This window comes from Pocillopora damicornis, chromosome 1 (assembly GCF_964200805.1).
Source record: "Pocillopora damicornis chromosome 1, jaPocDami1.2, whole genome shotgun sequence".
Taxonomy (NCBI): Eukaryota; Metazoa; Cnidaria; class Anthozoa; order Scleractinia; family Pocilloporidae; genus Pocillopora; species Pocillopora damicornis.
This window is the reverse complement of record NC_142670.1, coordinates 19,398,136-19,419,734: the sequence shown is the minus strand read 5'-3', so window position 1 is coordinate 19,419,734 and position 21,599 is coordinate 19,398,136. Positions and strand designations below refer to the sequence as shown.

At 40.5% G+C, this 21,599-nt stretch overlaps 1 protein-coding gene and 1 pseudogene across 1 annotated transcript; both read right to left on the bottom strand.

The window, feature by feature from the left end:
- Nucleotides 1-1,292: 1,292 nt before the first annotated feature.
- LOC149052548 (uncharacterized) lies at nucleotides 1,293-19,487 on the bottom strand. The gene is made up of 7 exons (XM_089181209.1): nucleotides 19,296-19,487; nucleotides 18,544-18,661; nucleotides 8,860-8,985; nucleotides 8,178-8,303; nucleotides 8,060-8,069; nucleotides 7,310-7,572; nucleotides 1,293-1,634 (listed from the first exon to the last, which is right to left on the bottom strand). Exons 1-7 carry the CDS (start codon nucleotides 19,485-19,487, stop codon nucleotides 1,309-1,311), a joined length of 1,161 nt encoding a protein of 386 aa, XP_089037335.1. The 3' UTR covers nucleotides 1,293-1,308.
- On the bottom strand, nucleotides 4,682-6,280 carry LOC149052549 (uncharacterized; annotated as a pseudogene).
- Nucleotides 19,488-21,599: the final 2,112 nt, after the last annotated feature.

Sequence of the window (21,599 nt, the reverse complement as noted above, 5' to 3'; positions counted from 1 at the left end):
GTTTTTCCAAAGAAAAACCACAACATACAGAAAATGATTCATCGTGTATCGAGTCCGGTCTGCGCGGTTAAATAACCTCTATTTTGGGAACTCATAAGAAGGTGTTCTGAATTTTGTAGAACGCTTCCTGTATGCTCTAAAAAACTCACAAGCATTCAGTGTCTCCCACTTAGAAGTTTTAAGCCGGAAATGGCTGGCGATAATTTAAAATGCCGAGACATGGCAATTTACTGAGAATTTCGTAAACGCATTTATTAATCCGAACGGAAAAATTTATTCATAGTACAGACTTGTAATCAAAAATCACTGAATCATCTGAGTCATCAGAATGTCGGTAGCTAGGGTATTGTGCACTATCAGGCAGTTGAGATAATTGACGGTTGTTGCAAAGATTGCGAGTTTTCAGCAATACTTGCATGTTATCTCAATTTGGAAAAATTCCACAGCAGCTCAGGGATATTTGTTCCTTAGCTACGCAATATATAGCTACAGTGCAGCAATAGATCTCTTTCTCCAGTTCTAATAAACAAAATCATTCCTTTCAAAGAATTGTCTAGAGTCCTTCTCAATTCCTGAAACTGATTTTCTTGACTATTGCAGTATTGCTCAATTCAAGGCAAATGTTTCCAGCTCTGTATTTCTTTTACTTTTCATCACTTATCCCTCTGCTAATGGCTGCTGGTCCCCAGCGTAACCCAGCTGAGCAATCTGTGGGTGGAAAGGTTCTCAAGGGTCACACCTGTAAAACAAAAAGGGTTCAAGACCCGTATGAATGTCTGGTGTTTTGCAACAACGAAGTCGCATGTGAGAGCTACAATTACGTCACAACTGGTAAAATATGTGAGCTGAATGACGGAACTAACGAAAAGTAACCTGATGATTTTGTCCAAGATGAAACTAGGTTTACTTGGGAAAGTGGAAAACAGAGGTAGGCACATATCAGTACTTGAACCAATTCACCTCACGCAATTATATTAAATACCTAAGACCACGCAAATAGCTATGAAAGTGTTATGCCGTATGTTTGAGGTAATACATCACAGAATAGCTCAAGGTCCTAACAGGTGAGGGTGCTTGATGTGCAATAGCTATAGGTCCTTTATATCTTCAGGTAACGTCACACAATAGTTATGCCTTAATTGCTGAAAGGGATGCATCACAAAATAGTTGTAAATCTGTACAGCCGAAAGTCGATATAGGAGCGCTACACACTATCTGTGTAATTGCAACGCAAGGTAAGAAAAATGGGTCATTCGTCAAAAGCTACAAGCTTTCTTTCTCCACCAATGAAAGCAGTTGGATCGTATATCAGGAACAAAACATTGACAAGGTTTGAAATAATTCTACTTTAATCTCTTCTAGCAAGAATACGCACTTGACGAACGCAGTGAAACCAGTAGGGACGGCGTAAGTTGACCCGCATATGGTGAGGGACTTTTGGATGTTTCTAGCGTTATTTTGCAGGTAGATGTCATGTTGCCCTAGATAACTCCCAAACGTTGGTCCATAACTACTGCAGCTGTAGATTGCACATCCATGATACCAGTACTGAGCTAGTTTAACAGGTTTGTAACCATGCACCTTGTACAGGGAGAAAATGAAGGCTTTGGCAGCCGCTGTGTACCCACAAGAACCTGCAGCCAGAAAAATGTGTTAGAGGAAAGCCCAATTATATAAGAAGGTTGACAATGTGTCTTGAGGGTCATTGCAGTTTACTCATGGAGCGATAATTCTCCTCCCCAACCTCCTCCATCTTTTCCAGGAGCATTAACTTCGGTCATTGGGTCTTTCTGTACTGTAAATAACTAACAACTTAGGTTTTTTTTTTATCTTGAAATTGATCGGAATTCACTTTCTTTGTCTTCTTCGTAATTGCTTCGATAGTAATTTGTCAAAGATTGTATGTTGTGCAACTCTTTTACTTTAAGCTGTACATAATTTTCCTCTGTTTGCATCGGCCATCAAAGAGTGCTTCAGGTCTTAAAAGACTTTTAATCTTAGTTCTTGTAGTTGCGTCAATCGTATTTTGGAAATCTCTTCGCCATAAGATTTTATAACAGAGACAAAATCACTCTAGCTTCCACCAAAGCTGCCGAATTCTTCAAATTTAGATTTTGCTAAACTCTTCCTTTCCTTGCCGGGCCTCTTCTTGGCCTTTAGTTTTCGGACTCCATCCCATGTCATCCGCCATTTTGTTTTTAGCTATTTAAAAAGATTTAGGCTGATTGAATCATGACGAGCCAGACGTTCTTAGCAACCGAAAAAAGAGCTTTGGATCCTGCTGAGATCGAGGAGTTTTACTCCACGATCTCAGCTTGACGTCCGGCAGCTTGCAACATTCCATTGTAACAATATCCCTGCTACTGATCATTTATGTTACGCTGAAAGTGCGAACTTTCGCGCGAGCGTCTTATAATCCTAAAACGAGAGTGAGCGTTTATAATTAAAATTTCTATTTTGGTAATTAAAAACGTGTCAGTGAATGTATGCCACGTTTGGAGTGAATGACGTATTTTGGCTCTTTGATTTTTATCAATAGGCCGGGAACAAAAGCGAAAGCGGACGAGCCGACTTTATTTGCTGAATTTCCAAGTCAGCTTTCCTTTTCTGAAACCGCTCTATTTTCTGGACCGTAAACCGCCAGACAAATACGTACGTGCCAGCAAATCGATACTAAGAAAGAGTATAATAGACCCTTTTTGTTGAACGAATCTCGGATTTCGTCATTTTGGGTCATTTTTAACACTCACGCGAAATTCCCCCTTTTTTAAGTCTGCCTGAAATGAACAAGGGACGAACCGGACGCCACGACTTTTGCCTTCGATTAATGCACGCAACACGCTCACGCTACGACTACAAACGGAACGCGTATGTCGATCAAAATGAGAACGTTGCGGAGTTTGACGGCGAAATTTAGCCGTTTAAACCGTGAAGTAGTGCGAATTCAGCATGTTAAATTTTTTATACTGTAAAATTTCGGTTATAAGCCCTTGGCTAATACTAACTACTTAATAACTAACTACTTAAGAAGGCTTAACTGTAAAATTCCAGACTGAGGGATGAAATTTTTGCTTTATGAACCGAGCCTCTGGGCGAGGTCCATAAATCAAAATTTCAGCCCGAAATCATAGTATGGAATTTTACAGTAAAGCCCGAGCAAACAAGGTTATTAAGTTTTTTTTTATAATATGGCTTCAAATAGGTAAAGCGCGTGAAATAGAGTGAACTTATACATTGCCTTCATTTTCCGTCACAATTTCGTCAGGATAATAAAATTCAGAAAAGAAATGTTTTTTCAGAACGCATAGTTAAAGAAGAGATACGTTTTTTTGTTCAATTCCTTGCTTTTTTAACGAAGTTCCTTTCAGCGAAAGTCACTAAGTTCGCTAGGTTTTGTAAACCAAAACCGTGGCGGAAAAAATCTGCTATGCCCGTGGGCGTTTACCGGGGGATTACGGACCGCTAATTAACCAATCTGAGCGCGCGTGCTATCGCAGCCATATAATAAAACTTTGTAAAGGGTTTTGGGTAGGTTTAGCGGATTGAAAAGCGTTTAGAAACAAGCCATGGTAATGTTGATCTAAATTCGTTTTTAATTTAAAGTCATATTAAAGCAAAATTTCCAGTTAGCACTGTCATCCAGCAGAGGGGGGAAGCGGGGTTATCGGGGGGGCCTATAACCGGATTGTTTTGTCTGCAGGTAGATAATCTAACCAGAATTTTACAGTATACACTTCGGGTCGTTTTACACGGTACGAAATTATCGCAGTGTATTCAACAGTTTCCCAGGCTGAAGTCACAACACTTTATATTTTAAAAGCCAGCCGTCTATCATACTGCATTTTCTTCTATTTCAACCAGTACACGACTGAAATAGGACACATCCAAAGCCCGCTCTCTCCCACCCACTATATGATGCTAAAGTTCCCACTGAGGCAAGCTTTCACACGCGAAGTGAAAACACTTGGTAACGTTATCGATCAGTAGGAATGCCTGCGAGTGTGCTAATCGACCGAACTACATAAGTTGAATAAGTACGCTACGGTTTCTTTTTTTTTTGAATCATTGGTTCTCGCCCCCTTTTGCTTTTTGTTTTCGGCACCACGTTTCCGTATTACAATTCCATATTATTTGAAATGATCCCCCCCCCCACGAAAAAAAAAAAGAAAATTGGATGATGAATAAATTTGGAACTTATTGAACAATTATTTGTTTGTTCATTCAAAGAGGGTATTCTTACGTTAAAAAAATAGCCGAATAGCCGCTATGATGGAAAGGGTATTCTGATAATAGTAATGAAAGGTAGCATCGTGAGGGAATAACATCATTTTCCAGGTTCTCCCATACCATAATCTAACAGAAATACTTAACAATTATTCCACGAGTACGCATTGGATATGAGCTGGTAGATAGCCAACCAGAGGATTGAAGTTGGCTATAACCATGTCTTACCCAACACACGCGAACCAAAATACTTATTATGCTATATATCCCAGAAGCACTCAGGCATACAACTATGCCAGGACTTCAACTTGGGTGAACCAAAGAGGATATATAACACTTGCTAGAACTTCAAAACCATGTGCGAACCAAAGTACTTATTATGTTATATATCCCAGAAGCACTCAGGCATACAATTATGCCAGGACTTCAACCTGGGTGAACCAAAGAGGATATATAACACTTGCTAGAACTTCAATATCTTATGCAAACCAAAATACTTATTATGTTATATATCCCAGAAGCACTCAGGCATACAACTATGCCAGGACTTCAACCTGGGTGAACCAAAGAGGATATATTACACTTGCTAGAACTTCAAAACCATGTGCGAACCAAAGTACTTGTTATGTTATATATCCCAGAAGCACTCAGGCATACAACTATGCCAGGACTTCAACCTGGGTGAACCAGAGAGGATATATAACACTTGCTAGAACTTCGATACCATGTGCGAACCAAAAGTACTGCTCATGTTATATATCCCAGAAGCACTCAGGCATACAATTATACCAGGACTTCAACCTGGGTGAACCAAAGAGGATATATAACACTCACTAGAACTTCGATTTACCATGTGCGAACCAAAATACTTATTATGTTATATATCCCAGAAGCACTCAGGCATACAACTATGCCAGGACTTCAACGCAATGATTTCAATCCAGATAATGAACAAGTAGATCTGCTGAAAAAATGAAAAGTGAACCAGACTTTTCTTACTCGTGCATTGTTCTTTGGTAACATTCCTTAGTTACTTTTCATGTGCAACAATATTGTTTACTTTCCTTATCACACTAAGTCAGTCAATTGCTTCCAGGGCTTGCTTCGGGTCTTTTTTTCTCAGCAGCTGTTCTGCGATATCGCTCATCACTTTAGCCACTTCAACATTCTGGTCCACCTGATCGGCGAATAAAGATGCAAGAGGCACCTGGAACTTATCGCAAACATCGCCGATCAAGGTCCACATATCGCTTGTACTGTGCTGTCCGGGTTGTCCTTTGCCGGGTCCTGTGTGCCTGAGCTCAGCGTCGATTGACCGCCGTTTTTCACCTCATCTCGAAGGGCCTCTAACTGGGAAAGCGCAACTTCAAGTTCAGCCTTAAGCTTAAGATTTTCATCTTGACTCTTCTCGATATCCTCTATGGATATGGCTGACCTTGAATCGACTCCAAATACTGTTTGTACAGGGTCATGAATTTTGTCCTTGTTGTTGTCACGTGTGTCAGTCGCTGTTTGGCAATCTTCATTATCTTGGCCAATACTTAGGCTGTTGATGCCATCAACCAACCAACTGTACTTTTCTTCTTCGCCCGCTTTTAGTTTTTGCCGAAGTATCGCGGAAACAACGCCGAAAGAAGAGGCTATGAATACCTCTTCTTTGTGAACTAGTCGTCGATTCAAGTGCCCGCCATTTTTAAGATTCGAGAGTTGCACTGTGTTAAATTCTTTTGGAAAGCTTGACACCAAAGGGCTACTCGACATGAATTTTCCTACAGGAATGCCGCATATTTTGGAATTCAGGAGATACCAGTCCCTCGAATCGCTCGTGGAGTGCAGCTATTTTGCTCTTCGAATATCGAAGGCATCCATGCCGCACAGCACCTTATCGAAATGAGAACAAATTTCCCGCTCTTGCGAGTAATGTCTGAAATTCAACCTCAAGAAAAGTCAAAAGAAAAATCCAGCCCCTCAAAATAAACAGGATTGACGCCATTGGAGGTTGTACACAACGGTGTTAAGGTAATCACCGAACGCTCCCCTGTTGAAACCACAAATCGAAAGCGATTATAGCTACTGAGCCGGATCATGACGTCACACCATAGCAACCAAACCCCACGAAATTTTTAACATCCGGTTTGCTCTGGCTCGTCATGATTATGCTTTTCACGAAGAAACATTTCTGATTCCATCAATTTGACACTACTTGACTATGCCCGCCGTCCCACTAGCGCTATATAACAGAGGAAACTACATACCTCTCACAACACCTATAAGTATCTACTAAAGCAGTGGATAGCGTTGAAAATGCGCTCTGCTTGGCTACTCAAACTCTGAGTAGCCTTTGCTATTCACCTCCAAGCAATTTGTGCGGGATTTGCGTGCGAAAATGTTGTACTTGTTGCAGGAATACATAAATTAAAATCATATTTTGTGCTGCATCGTCTCGCTGTTTCAGTGTATACTAGAACAACTATTCACTGCAGTGTCGGTGGCTGGCAGTGGATATTACCTCGCCGCTTTGCAGCTCGGTTAATATCCACCATTATGATCAATCAAATATTTTTGTTCGCGCGCGATTGGTCTAAAACTATCACATGACCGAATGTTTCTCAGCTAAACCTGGGGAACATCCGAGGATATTACCCAAGTGATATTCACCAATTTTTATACCTTGCGTCCATTATTATGTCTTTATTAAAAAATTAATTCAAGATGAGAGAGGGCTTTAGGGTTGTTACAGAAAAAGGTAAATATTATTTTATTCATAAAGTTGTATAAGAAATCAGGCAGCAAACAATAAGCCATTCGTGAACATCTTTTTACGCGCGTTGTAAAATACTTGAAGGATGATAAACACAAGAGCTTCTATTTGGCACGACAAGATGCTCTGATATCTGTCCTTGGACAATATCTGTTCCTCGCTCACAGTTTTCCTGGAGATTCACTCTAAAGAAATTCTGAGAATCTTGGAACACACAATGCCGGCGGAAAATATCCGTGCATACTTCCGTGCCAAATAGAGGATATTATTTATCTAGCCACCCCCTCCCCGGTGAATAATAAGTAACTGACAAGAAATGCATACCTTGCCAGGACACGTCGGTGTGTTCACCAAATGTGTAGTTACTGACTTGAATAATGGAAACAGAGGATCCCTTTCCATCACATTTCGAATGGAATGTTGTTGAATCCCAGCCATCTGTCTCAGCGTGATAACATTTCATGAATTGGCTCGAGGAAAGGTTGGTCAGGACTGGGTCTAAGTAAGACGAAAGAGTGCCAATGTAGTATTTTGTTGAGTTGTTCAGAATGCTCGATGATGCGAGGCCACCCGTTGGTAAAAAACCACTTTATAATCTAACGGCACTAAATCTACGAGGTAATTATCCTCCCTGCAATGCAGTTATAGGGGGTGGACAAAATTCTTTTTCCGCATTTTTCACGCCTAAACATTCAAGTAAGCTGTACATATTTGAGTAGCAAAGACTTATAAGGCCGGTCTTTTACACGAGATCTAACCCAAACTGCGGTTTTACACAATCAGTGGGCGTAAGGCTTTTTTTTTTATAAGAGGGTTGATTTGATGAACTGAATGTCCTTCCACTCCTAGCTTTCTTCCCTTTTACACTGTTCACAAATATAAACGTTCCGATAAATGGCTCAGCTAAGTTTAGGATTGATTAGGATGCAGTTCTGTTAAACAACGACTTTGTTTAATAACGAAAGACGGTTTTTGTTTACCCGTAGCTTGGGTATACAAAACAAGGCTTCCCGTAAGAAACCCAAAAATTTGACCTGGTCTTCTGACGAAAATATAAGTGTATATGAAGCTTACGCCGGGTTATCTGCCGGTGGAAACAAACAAAGAAGCAAGCCGATGAAAGTTGACACAGCATTTAGAAGTTTCCCATATAGAATAGATTGTTAGATAATACAATTTTCGAGAATTCTACCTTCGCATTTGTGTCCATTTCCAGTGAATCCCTGCTTACAGGAGCAGTTGAACGATCCCTCGGTATTTGTGGATGTAGAATTGTTTCTGCTATAGTTGTGGGTATCTCCAGTACATTCATCGATGTCTAAAAAGAAGTCGACAGAACGTACCATGATCATGATAATGAGTAACCGGGTTAAAAGGGAATAGAGGTTGGGGTAGATGTGCAAATGACGCAGTCGCGCCTGTTAATCCAGTGTCTAGAATCTCAGGTAATCCTGATGTATGACGTATTTTGTGCCGGCAGATCTGAATGTCCAGGACTACAAGTGCAATTGAACGATCCCTTAGTATTTGTAGGAGTCGTAGTTGTCCATACTGCTTTTGTGGGTACTTGTAACGCATTCATCGATGCCTGCAATGAAATCAACTGATCGTACCCAATGCTCGTAAAAAAAGGAGGCTTCAACATACAGTGCAACAATTGCAGTAGAGACAACTTAATCAGTCCAAAAAATAAATAAATAATTAGACAAATGTAAGTCATAATAAGGGTTATCAAGTAATGTGTCTTGGAAGAAAAACAAAAAAAGGACTCTCAAAATTTTTGTGGACAAGAAGGTTAGGAGGCCATGTATATTTTACCCGTTGAAACGGAAGAGCAATCATACTTTCTCACACCTGCACATAAATTCTCACACCTGCACAGTTTTGTCCATCCCCGTTGAATCCAGGATTACAAAAGCAGTTGAACAATCCCTCCGTATTTGTATAAGTGGCATTGTCCCTGCTGCAGATGTGGGTATCATGAACAAACTCATCTATGTCTGAGATAAAATCAACACAATGATATGCGCCACCATGATTTTAGGGAGAGAATAATAAAAAATAAAAAATAAAAAATATATATATATATATATAACTAACTGCAGACAGTACTGTTTCGGCCTTCTGGGCCTCATCAGTGCAGTGCTGATGCTAGGATGGAGGTAAGGCTATATAGCCACCCCAAGTGATCTCACACCTGTGGTATCATCTAAGCCATGCCAGAGTGCTCAAACTAGATAAACTAGTGAGCATGCATAATGCTAGCAGCAATGACTCATCCTAGTAGAGTGCTCAATTTGGACATGAAAGCAAAGCTTTGTATGCCAAAGAGCTATATCTAACTGCAGACAGTACTTTTTTTTTTTAAAATATAAAAGCCTGGAGACCAGGCAGTTTTATTTCGTCAATGATATCTATTTACAATTCTAATTGATTAAAGTATTCGAATTAAATTATGAGTTATTTAGGTAATTACAGGTCTCAATTAACTAATGATATTTTCTCTTACAGGCGGCACGAACAGCGCACGGGCTATAACAGCCCGGAGTAAGCGCCCACCTGTAAGAGGTAACAAAGTTCTATTTAAAAGTTTTCTATTTACTATTTACAAAGAGATATTTCAGACCATGTGGGGCGCAAACAGCGCGCGGGCCTGTAGCCCGGAGTAAGCACCCCTCATGGGCGAGATTTAACAAGTTTTATTATATACAAAGGTTCAGGGGGGAGCAAGAGAGGGGAAGAAGGTGGGCTTACCAGCGTCGACCGAACAAAGTACGTTTTTAAAAGACCAAAAATTCCTTAAGGTATCAGTGTCGTTACTAAGAATTCTGAGTTGGACATCTTTCTTAATTAAGTCTATAATCGCGTTGGAGCTCAAAAGAGAACCTTCGAAGGTAGCTTTATTTCTGGCAAGCCAACACCAATATATGATGGTTGCCTTGAGAAAGTTAGATAAGGATATAGCGGTGGTAGATTTGTCTAGGGAAAAAGGGTAGTAGATAGATGTAGGGGAGATAGAGAAGGGGGAGTCGAGTAGAGCACGGAAAAGGGGGGAGAAGTGGTCCCAGACTTTCACAACTCTGGGACATCCCAAGAAGCAGTGTTCAATAGTTTCCGTTTTTCCGCAGATCGCGCATTTGTCATTATTGATGTATCCCCAAGACTTAAGGAGATATCTTACGCGGATCATTCTATGGATCAATAGCCAAATTAGATCGTTCTTCTTGTTTTCTATTAGCTTTAGGCGAGACTTGCGCCACACCCAGGCCCAACGATTGATGGGGCGGTCCATAGCAGACGCCCAAAAACCGGAGCACCGGGGTGCAACGCAGACGGGGTCAAGCAACAAAAGATATGAATTCTTACCGGTTAGTAAATCAGGTAAGGCACCAGTTTTCTGATGCAAGGTACGGAAATTATCTAGACAAAGGCGGTAGTAATTGGAAGGAAGGAAGGAAGAGGGAGCAGAATTGGTGGGAAAAGAAAAACGGGGATCTAGAATAGTTAGCTTATGTCCTAAAAAATATCGAGCTAGGTAATGCCATTTGGATGTGCCAAAGTCATCTCTTAAACTGGAAAAAACAGAAAGGCGCAGGCTAGCGCACTTAGCTTTAAAATTAGCGACGTTGAGGCCCCCGGATGATGGGGCGCACAACAGCGATCGCGACTAACATTTTCCATTTTTCCTCTCCAGATAAAAGGCCAAATGATCGACTTAAAGCTATCGTGCACCCAACGGGGTGGGGGGATGACTTTAGCAACGTGCCATAAACGGCTTGCGCCTAAAGTATTTACAATTAAGATCCTACCGATAAAAGACAGGTCTCTTTGTTTCCAAAGATTTAGAACCGAACTTAGTTTGTCTAATTTGGCCCGCCAATTGTCGTCGTCAACATTGACGAGGCCGTTTGAGAAGTAAACACCAAGCACTCTCATTTTAGTGACCCATTTGAGGCCATAGGGAGATTCAATTCTAGTTCGCCATTTTCCTAACCACATTGCTTCAGATTTGGACGTGTTCAGTTTAGCGCCAGATCCTTGTTCAAATTTTGATACGACTCGGAGAAGTGAAGAAAGAGATCCTTCGGATTTTAAGATGCAAGTAGCATCGTCAGCGTACTGGGATATTTTATATTGAAGGCCCCCTGCTCCGGGGAGCAGGAAACCTTCAATATCTTTACAATTACGGATTTGCGTTGATAATACTTCTGAAACTAGCACATAAAGGAGAGGAGATAATGGGCATCCTTGTCTCACCCCTCTTCTTAAGTGGACAGGGGGGGACAGGGAGCCATTAACAATGATTCTAGAGAAGGCTTTAGAATAAAATAGTTCGACCCACCTACAAAAGGAGGGGCCGAAACCAAATTTACGCAATACTCTCATCATGAATTCGTGGTCAACTCGGTCAAAAGCTTTTTCTTGATCTAAGGAAATGAGAATACCCGGTTCATTAGTTTTGTCAATCATGTCGAGGGCATCACGAAGTAAGGCCAAATTTGAGAAGATAGTGCGGCCGACCACGCCGCACGTTTGGTCTGAATGCACGATGGAGTTCATGACTTTTTTCAATCGTTCAGTGATGATTTTAGATGCTAACTTGTAGTCAGTGTTTAACAAGGAAATTGGGCGCCAATTTTTTGCGAGGCGTCGATCATCTTTTTTGTGGATGAGTCGTAGGAGGCCCTCGTACTGGCTATCCGCGAGGGAGCCAGCAAGAAAGGCCTCGTTCAAAACAGAAAGGAGAGATTCGCTCAAATCGTTCCAAAAACACGAGTAAAATTCTGTTGGGAGACCATCAGAACCGGGTGACTTGCCGGTCTGAAGGCCTTCCAATGCAGTAAGTAATTCTTTATTAGAAAAAGGGCCTTCACATAGATTGCGCTCATAATCAGTCAGTGAAAATTCGAGGCCGTCAATTATTTCAGTTTGAATTCGCATATCAAGAGGATCTTGGGTGAATAAATTCTTGTAGAAATTGGTTAAAATTCTTTCAAGATCATTTTGAGAATTTCTGAGAACACCGTTCTCGTCAAAAAAAGATTCAAAACTATTCATGTCAGCTCGTTTTTTCTCCAGACGGAAGAAATAGCGTGTTGGTTTCTCACCTTCTTCGAACCATTGTGCTCGGGAGCGGACTTTAGCTCCTTCGGCTTCTTTCGAGATCAGAGAGGACAATTGGCTTTCCAAATCGCTAATTACACCTGGGTTATTTAAGCGATTAGAATGTAAAGCGTTTTTAGCATGGGTTAATTGCTTAGTAATTAGGATTCTTTTGGCATTTGCTGTTCTCTGTTTACGGATACAGTATGAAATACTTGTTTTCCGGATTTCAATTTTTAGAGCATCCCACCATTCGCAAAGGGAGGCGAATTCGGGGATTTTAAGCTTAAAGTTGTTAATCGATTTTGACATAATGTTTTTAAATTCTACATCTGAGAGTAAAGAGCTGTTGAACTTCCAAATTCCAGGACCGTGATTAGAAGGGTTAGTCGTTAGTTCAATTTTTACAAAGTCATGATCGGATAGGTCGTATACGCATGGAAGAATATTACATTTCGATACTAGGGTTAAGCCTTTAGCGACGAGAAAGCGGTCAATTCTAGATGCCTGGGTATGGTCTTTATTAGACCAGGTGAAAGTTACTTTGCGCGGGTTGTTTTTGCGCCAAATGTCTGTAAGTGAGAAGTCAGCACAAAGGGATCGGAGAAGTTTTTGATCAGACAATAGGATGGCGGAACAATTTAATTTATCTAGGACATTGTCCACACAATTAAAGTCTCCCCCGATCACTAGGTCCCCTTGGGGGAGAAAGTAATTGTGCAGACAAGAGAAAAAACTTTTACGATCCGAAATAGTATTGGGAGAGTAAATGTTTACTAAATTTAGTTTAGAATTATAGTAGTCAATGAGTAAGCTCAATATTCTTCCTTCGGAATCGGTCAAAAAACGGATAATTTTGCCTGGAAAGTTTAGAGAAAAGAGGATGGCAACACCGGCAGACCTGCCAGTCCCGAAGGACCACAGACATTTGCCGCGCCAGAGTATTTCGAATTCCTCCGCTTGTTTTTTGCATGAGACATGTGTTTCTTGTAAAAGGATTATGTCACAGTTTGAATAATTTAATTCTTGAATAATTTTTCGACTTTTACTGGAGGACCCGAGTCCTCGCACATTTAGAGAAATTATTTTAAGCTTACTCATTGAATATAAATAAAAAATTAATATCTGTACCGCCTTCTCCTAGGTTTAGCTCTCTCCCATCCATCATCATCAGTTTCGGAGCCAGAGTAGTCACGGCGGGAAGATCTATCGCGGTCATCGCGGCCGCGATAATAATCTCGATCGCTTCTATCTCTCTCTCTTCTGTCGTCTCTCCCTCGCTCGTCTCTTCGTTCTCTTGGTCGTTCTCTTCTACCTTCGTCGCGTTGTTGTTCTCGTTGTTTCTCTTGATCTTGTTGTTTCTGTTGTTCTTGCTGTTCCTGCTTTTCTAGTAATTTCTGTTGTTCTTCTTGTTGTCGCTGTTGTTCTCTCTGTTGTTGTAGTTTTTTCTGCCTTTCTTCTCTTTCCTTGGCGCGCTGGGCTCGCTCTTGTTTCTTTTCCTCTTCAGTTTTAGGTGGCGCTGGCTCACTATCGACGTTCGCGCTGAAGAGCAGGAAGGGGCATTGAGGCATGGAATGGTTGTCCGCTAAACAAACGGAACATCTTGGCGAATCTTTACATTCTTGAGCTCGATGCCCAGGGCATTCACAATTAAAACAACGGACTGCAGAGCAGTCTTTGGCCATGTGGTCAGTAGCTCCACAATTCCGGCAAGCTTTTGGCTGATTTGGGTACCATATTTTGATAGGTTCACCAGCTATGTTGATGTTGGCAGGGATAGTTCGATGTAGCGCCATTCGAGCCGTTCTTACTCCATTCTCGATATGTTGTGCAATTTTGTCGCGCCGAAATGAAAGGACACGACCGTAGTGGCTGAGTCGGCCAATCACGGCAGTGTCGGGTAGTTCAGCGGGGGCTTCATGGATCTTGACGAGGACCAAACGATTTTCGCAGTCGCCCAGGAACACTTTGAGACCGGCAATCACGACAAAAGGTGTTTCAAGAGCGGCTTCTTTAGCTGCACGGCTCTTAAAAGTCACGATCCAAGATGCATTGCTGCTAGCCGGGAGAAAAAGCTCTGAACTTGGCTCTCTGTCAGCCACTGTTCTCTAGTGAACAAACGTGCATTGGATTCATTTTTCGCATTTCGCATGTCCACTGCAACTTGTAAACCGTGCCGTCAGATATTCTTTTACCTTCTCTGAAAATCTAACGCTGCCCCTTGGTTTGCTTACGGCCCATCCTGTTCGTAGAGACGAGCGGGGCGAAGTATCCACGGGAGAAGTGAGTGGTGTACTGGAATCTAACGAACAGCTCGAACACTCGATACCAGCGGTACCTATCGACGAGAACTTAAGGGCCCAGTCCCTTTTGATTGCATCATACTGGCCTAACCTGCTGACTGTATGCTTTCCAACGTCCAGGTGCAGCTCCAGCTGCGAAAAGGCTTCGAACACTTCAACACATCCAAACACAGAGCATTCAATTGCTGTTTCCTTGCTGCCCTTTGAACGACGCTTGACCACGCGCTTTTCAGGAGGATCATAAAACCCTTGAGATTCTAGGGTTTGAAGGGACTCGTTGTTGCGAACTAACCTCGAAAACTAAAGCCATGTTTCGCGCTTAATGTCCCGTTGAAACTTTGGATTGCAGCTGCATTCTCTTCAAGAATCAGTCATAGAACTCCACTTGTAAGTCTACATATGTGTCGAAGTTTGGCGTTTTGGAATTTAAAGCTGAACGATTGCACTATCGCGCATAACAGATTCCACAACTTCGAATATGGAGATATCGGTCTGAGAGTTTGTAAATGTTATGGCATCGGTAAAGGGAAGTACATTCGATATGACGTAATTTATATCAAGCGCCAAGGTCAAACATACAGTACAAAGATAGATAAAATACAAAAAAGCGACATTAAAACGCCTTTGTGGCGTATAATGCGAAAAAAAGCCTCACAAAGAAACACACCTCTGAGCTTTGAAAAAGCGCGGATCGAAAATACCAACACATGATTGGTTACTCTCTTTCCAGAGAGAACCAATGAAAACGGAACACCGTTGATCCTAACCGCAGGTAAACCAAGTATAAAAGGATGGTTTTCCACCCTTTTTGGCGGGATTGGAGTTGAGAATTTCTCTGCCTGTCCCTGATTAACACAGCCTGACTTAACAAACCAGCTGAAGAGATTCTTTAAGAATCGAAACCGCCGGTCCTGCCAGACGATATACTTCACTTTCAGTTTTACCTGAAAAAGATGTCAGCTTTTGAAACACCATTGCGGCCACCAAAAACGCCAGACTACCGTCCAAATCTGGACGAGGAGATGGAATTAACGTACACTGATCCGAACCTAGAATCGGACCCAGAGGATAGCCCTCCAGCATCACAACTCGAGCCAAGGCATAAAGCTGAATTAGCCAAACAACGCAGCAACGAAGGTCGAAGGTCTACGCCTTCAAAAAGAAAGCCGTCAAAAAGAAAACCTTCCGAGGAATAGCCCATCCACGCGGCAGCCAAGGAAGAGGAAACATGAAGACACCATCAGCGCTATCCAGTTCAAGAAGCAAAAAACTGAAACCTCCATTTTAAAACTGGAGAGACACTTACAACAAAAGACTTGCCCTAAGTCGCTTCAATACAAGGCGAAGGCAAACGTCACGCCTGACGAAACCTTTCGACAGGAAATAAGTGCTATTAAAAGTCACGCCGAAGAACAATACGTTAGCGCCCTAGTGCGCTTCCATCAGCGTAGACTTGTTAGTCACAAGAACAAACTTGAAAAGGCTAATATTGCCAAGTCTCGATCACAATACAATGTAAATACACGAGAAAGATCATGTTCGCCTTTGAGGAACACTAAATACTGATGTCGAAAGGATAGACAAAATAGAAAATCAGCTTTCAGAGCTGAAAGATCTTATACGAAGCTATTCTCGACGTCAAAACTCACTACAAACCGACCGAGACCTATCAATATACACACTATTCATCTTGCCACCCACCAGGTGTTAAGAAAGGCTTTATTAAAGGAGAAGCTATCAGACTTCTAAGAACAAACTCCTCGGAAAGAAATTTCCAGGAGGCCATGTGTAACTTCAAAACACGACTTGAAGCACGTGGTTACCCAAAAAGGCTAATTGAAAAAACGTTATCTGAGGTCTCGTTTGCCGCAAGGCAGTCGACACTTAAAAAACAAAATATTGCCTTTTGTGACTGCATACCACCCAGGGGTTAAAAATTTAAAACAAATACTGATGCAAGAATGGAACCTCATCCAAAATCAGCCACTGCTGAAAACAATTTACAAAACACCTCCGATTATATCATACAAAAGAGGTAAATCGCTCAAAGACATACTCGTCAGAGCGAAGCTTTAATTAAAGGCTTTTGAGTCGCAAACGTAAAACCACACAGGGGAGTCTGTGTAGGCCTGTCTATGACCTTTTCAATGACAGTATAACATTTTTCTCCCCAAATATTACATTGGGATACGAAACAAAACCATACGGCACAACCTACGGCACAAGCTATCAGTGGTCTTCTCTTTTGTGCGGACCTTTGTGAGAACAGTATAACATCGAACTGGACCTAAATTTAAGCGATTATTTCTTCACTTCAGAAGCCTTAAATCTTCATTTCTCCCTCAGCTTCCAGACATGGAGAGTTTATATTCTGATTTTGGAAAAAATTCAGCTCTGCAGCGATGTTAAATGGGTGATTCACCGCGAAATGTGGCCAATTCCGACATTTGTTTTGATACCACGAATCACGATGGATGCCGCCTACTTTTCGAAGGAAATACCTTGCTATTTGTTGAAGTTATCATGGATTTCACTAATTTGGTTATTAGAAAAATTCTGAAGTGAGCCATGAAGTCGGGCTGCAAAGTGGGTAAGCTGTATTTATGACGAAATCTGCTCCAGTGGTTCGATTTTGGTGTAGGCGAAAAAATCGCGAATGCTCGTACATGTGCTGATTCAAACGGTGATAACTTTTGAAAAATCGAAAACGTACAGGGGTTTTTGCATATTTTTACCTATAAAGGTCTAAACTTAACGGCTGTGTAGGATAGAATCGTCAACCAGGTCCCAAATCCCAAAACTTAACGTCTAAATCAAGGTTATTTACGGCCATCGGCCGATGGCGATTTCTAATGGTCAGAATATGTTAAAATTCGCCTTTTAAAATATATTGAGAGGGCAAATTCTAACTTTCTTGGCAAACTAGAAAGATTTTTAAGCAACCTGATGAAAAATTCTTCCTCAGAAAACCTAATAACTACAATTAGTATTTAATGATATAAGAGGTAAGACGCTTCAATCATGAACTTCCAAATTTTTTTTACATCAATTCAAATCACAATCCTCCTCACCTATCTCAAAATTTATGATGACAAAGCACACGTTTGCAAGTCCTGTCTAACTCCTATGAACCATTATGGTATATATCTCGACGCATGCATGGCCGAGCATACATACATATACGTCTACCTTATCCGAGTGGTTTAAAAACTCTCAAGATTGTTATTTCTGTTCCATCCCGATTTTTGATTTGTGAGAGCACGATCAGGAGGCTTTGACTATCTTGCCAAGTTATTTTGCTTTTATGTCTACGATGCAACACTTTCAGGACTGTAGCCCTCTTCTTTAAAACATTAACATGGAAGGTAAAATGATATTATGTTAAATAAGTTATAGATTGGACGTAAAATGCAAAGCAATTGAGTTTGCGTGTGTATGCGTACTCTTTCAACTAAATGACGGCACCGTCGAATCGGTGCATTTTATCCAACTTTAAAATTTGATTTAATCGCGCTGAATCATTTCCCTAAAAGATCCTTGGGAGATCGGAAAGAAATAGTCTTCGCCTTCCAAAAGCCAGATTTTCAGTCAATTGTTTTGTGAAGCATGTAGTTAAAGAACAAGTTACCTTAGACCTTTTTTTAAAACTGGTTAGAAGTAGGTTCGATAAGTTTAATTAGATTGTATATCTAAATGGTCAAGAATTCCTTTCCGTTTTTATTGGCTATGAGAAACTTGCTCATCAGGCTTTAAATACCACGCAATACAAAACACAAGGAGTACTATGGGGAGGAAAATTTGTATCAAATTCTGAGTTACAAAAGCTAGAAGAAAAATGTTTTGTTCTATGTTTAACACCTGTCTGCATTATATCTTTAAGGTGGAATTTTTTCTACAAAAGTTGTCTTGAATAAAGAAATGATGTCAACTGAGTATGACGCTAGCGAATAATTATGTACCCAAATAAAGACTATTATTCCACAAGAGAGTGTAAAAATAAGGGAATTAATCATAATTATTACATCAATTTATCTTTTCTGAGTGCAAGGTTTCTCTTAACTACAAGATCTTTCTTGCAAAAATCTTTTTAGATGACCTTGATAGGAGAAATATGAAACTGTCTTATCAACTAAAGCAAGATTTGAAACCTACCATCCGGGCAAGATAGAACTTCTCCGTGGGGGAGCGCCACAGAGATGAAGAACAAATGGAGAAAAACTCCCATGTCCTCAAAAAGCAGATTAAAAGAGATCCTCTCGATGTTTTGAAGCTGTTGTGAAAATCGATAAGCTTAACAACGGTTTATTGACCGCGATGTAGCACCAGTTTAATGCTACACTTCTCAGAAACATGTTAGCCGATCACATTTGGATATATGGTAGATGTCTGACAGCACGTCACAGAGAAGCTGCTAGACAAATGATGTTTATTGAAAAAGATAATTTTCTTAGTTTTCTCCTCAGGCAATTATTTCCATTTTTCACTCGCTTTTCTAAGGGAACCTTCTTGTATTCGTTTCAGTAAGTATAGGCAGCATCAGAAGAAAACAAAATATTTGTTAAATTTCGAGCCATTGACAATAATTCTTGCGTGATACTGCTCCTATTGGATCTTTTAGCGGCTTTCCATACGGTCGATTACCAGACTCTTTTACATCGCCTTTCACATCGTTTTGGCGTTAACTGTGCATTCAAATGGTTCAGATCGCATTTATCTGATCGTTACCAGACTGGGAAAGTTAATGGTGGAGTGTCATCCAGTCGTGAGCTGCATCACGGTGTTCCCCAGGGTAGTTTCATTGGACCTATCTTATTCTTCCTCTATACCTGACCCTTGGGTGATGTAATGAGACACCATAAATCTAATTTCCATTTGTATGCCGATGATACGCAATTATACCTCACCTTCATATCATCCACTTCTGACCTGGCCAAATTAGCGATAGAAGACTGTGTGCGAGATATCGATGCTTGGATGATAGTAAACATGCGTAAGATGAACAGGCACAATACAGAACCAGTTGTCTTAAATGCCAGCCATCGCCCACCTCCGCCGTCGACAGCTAGAGATATTAGTGTTCTGTACGATACAGTCATGTCAATGGAACATCATGTCACAGCTGTATGCAAGGCAGGCTTCTTCTACCTTCAAAATATCAGCCGTATAAGGAAATATATCAGTCGCCATACAGCAGAAATACTTTTGCACGCTTTCATTACTTCCAGACTGGACTTCTGTAATTCACTTTTGTATGGACTGCCGAAAAAACTATCAAGCGGCTTCAGCATGTTCAAAATGCAGCCGCCAGAACGGTTGCGCTTACTCCCAAACATGAACATATATCACCAGTATTACAGGAGCTGCATTGGCTTCCTGTAAAACAGCGCATAATTTTTAAAATTCTTTTGATGATTTTTAAATGTCTAAATGGCATAGCGCCTTTATATTTGTCTGACCTAGTTACAAGGCATATTCCTAGGCGCAACTTAAGATCTGCTAATGGCCATCGCCTGTTTGATGTTGAATATAATCTGGGCAAATATGGCTTTCGTTCTTTTTCAGTAGCGACACTACAGTTGTGGAATGACATGCCTCTAGGGATAAGATCTTGTGACAGTCTGAACGATTTCAAGAAAAGACTAAAGACTTATCTTTATAGGAAAGCGTTTTTAAATTAGTCCTTTATATTTTTTAGTCGTTTTTATATATATTAGCCCTTTGATATTTCAAAATTTTAAGTTTTTATGAATTGGTTGCTTTATATTTTAGCCGTGCAGGTGGAACGTAATTTTTAAATATTCTTATGAACAATACTTGTGATATCTGTAACATTTCAATATTTTTGTAAAACGCTATTGGACATCGCTGGAAATGGCGATATATAAATGAAGTATTATTATTATTATTATTATTATTATATTAAAACGTAAAAATGCGAGCGCACAAAAAAGCCCACAAATCTTTTTTTTTTAAGATTTCAAATTGCTAACTCTGTGATATTCCTATCAAATTTTCTACGAGATTTTGGAGCAAATTTTTAGAAAATATGGCTTTACTGAGGCAAATTCTGTTGGTCAGTGCCGCTGTCGACCATAGCAGTCCTCTCGACTTCCCGTCGCAAAAAAGCTTTCCTTTATTTTTTTCTCATAAAAAAGGGTTTAAGACACCTGTCTCAAAAATAGTTTTGTTGTTCTCTAATTGTCTCTTTTCTTGTGTGTCGTTATAAGCTAAAATCGATTTTTTTTGGCCAGACCGCTGCGACTGCAATAATATTACTCTCTTACTACAATATACAAGATTTATCCAGTCATAGTATAGATGAAATATAGAAACTTCACATGCAATCTTATTCATAACAGCGTGATCAGAGGAGAACAATCTCTTCGAACAATTTTCATTTTAAAAATTCGCCACTCTGTAAGAGAGAATTCTTAAAATTATTGATACGGAATGGAAAAAAAATTTCACACAATTAAACAAACATAAAATGGCTTGATGCCTCAAAACCTCAAGGCTACGTACTGTGAAAAATAACGATACTGGCAATTATCGCGAGTTTTGGACGATATTTACACGCCACTTGGAGATGTATCTTAGCAGCTCAGCGAGACTTCATTTTCACTCAGCTTCGCCATATATAGTTGATAAATCATTAATTCCCATGGGGCATCTAGATCATAACTCCAAGTCCAAGTAACACGCATTCGTTTTTTTCCCTGTCACCTTTTCTCAGTAATTTTGTGAGTATCGAAGTGTTTGGACAGTACATGCAGATGCATAAAAATGTTTCTTCTACCGCTCGCAAAGGATCGTGTTGTTATTGTCACAGCAACTCTATGAATTAGAAAAACACTTGTTTTAATTTCCTTAGTTTCTTGGTTTATAAGGGGGTGGTCATTATTTATCGCTTTCCCCCTAAATTCTCCGATCCGCGGGCGATAAACAATTACAGGTCCTTTGGTCATTTGTGACTGCTGAGATAGAGAGCAGATATGTACTGTTTCCATTTCTAATTAAAAAATAAAGGTTCTTCATAATGTTGTTACATGAAATGACTTTTATCGTCTTACCACAACAGAGCTCGAAGCGCGCGCTCACTGCATAGCCCCATCACGCAATAAATTTGGTAACTCATAAGCCGGGAAAATTTGGTCGCGTTGTGAACGCACGTTGGTCGGTGCAAGAGCCACTTTTAGCATGCGCAACAA

Coding starts and splice junctions, on each gene's coding strand:
- LOC149052548 (XM_089181209.1), bottom strand. CDS start 19,487: ATGACTGTATCGTACAGAACACTAATATCTCTAGCTGTCGACGGCGGA. Junction 8,986..18,543: donor AGTTCTATCTTGCCCGGATG/GTAGGTTTCAAA, acceptor ATTTTATCTCAG/ACATAGATGAGTTTGTTCAT. Junction 1,635..7,309: donor CACCGACGTGTCCTGGCAAG/GTATGCATTTCT, acceptor TTCTGGCTGCAG/GTTCTTGTGGGTACACAGCG.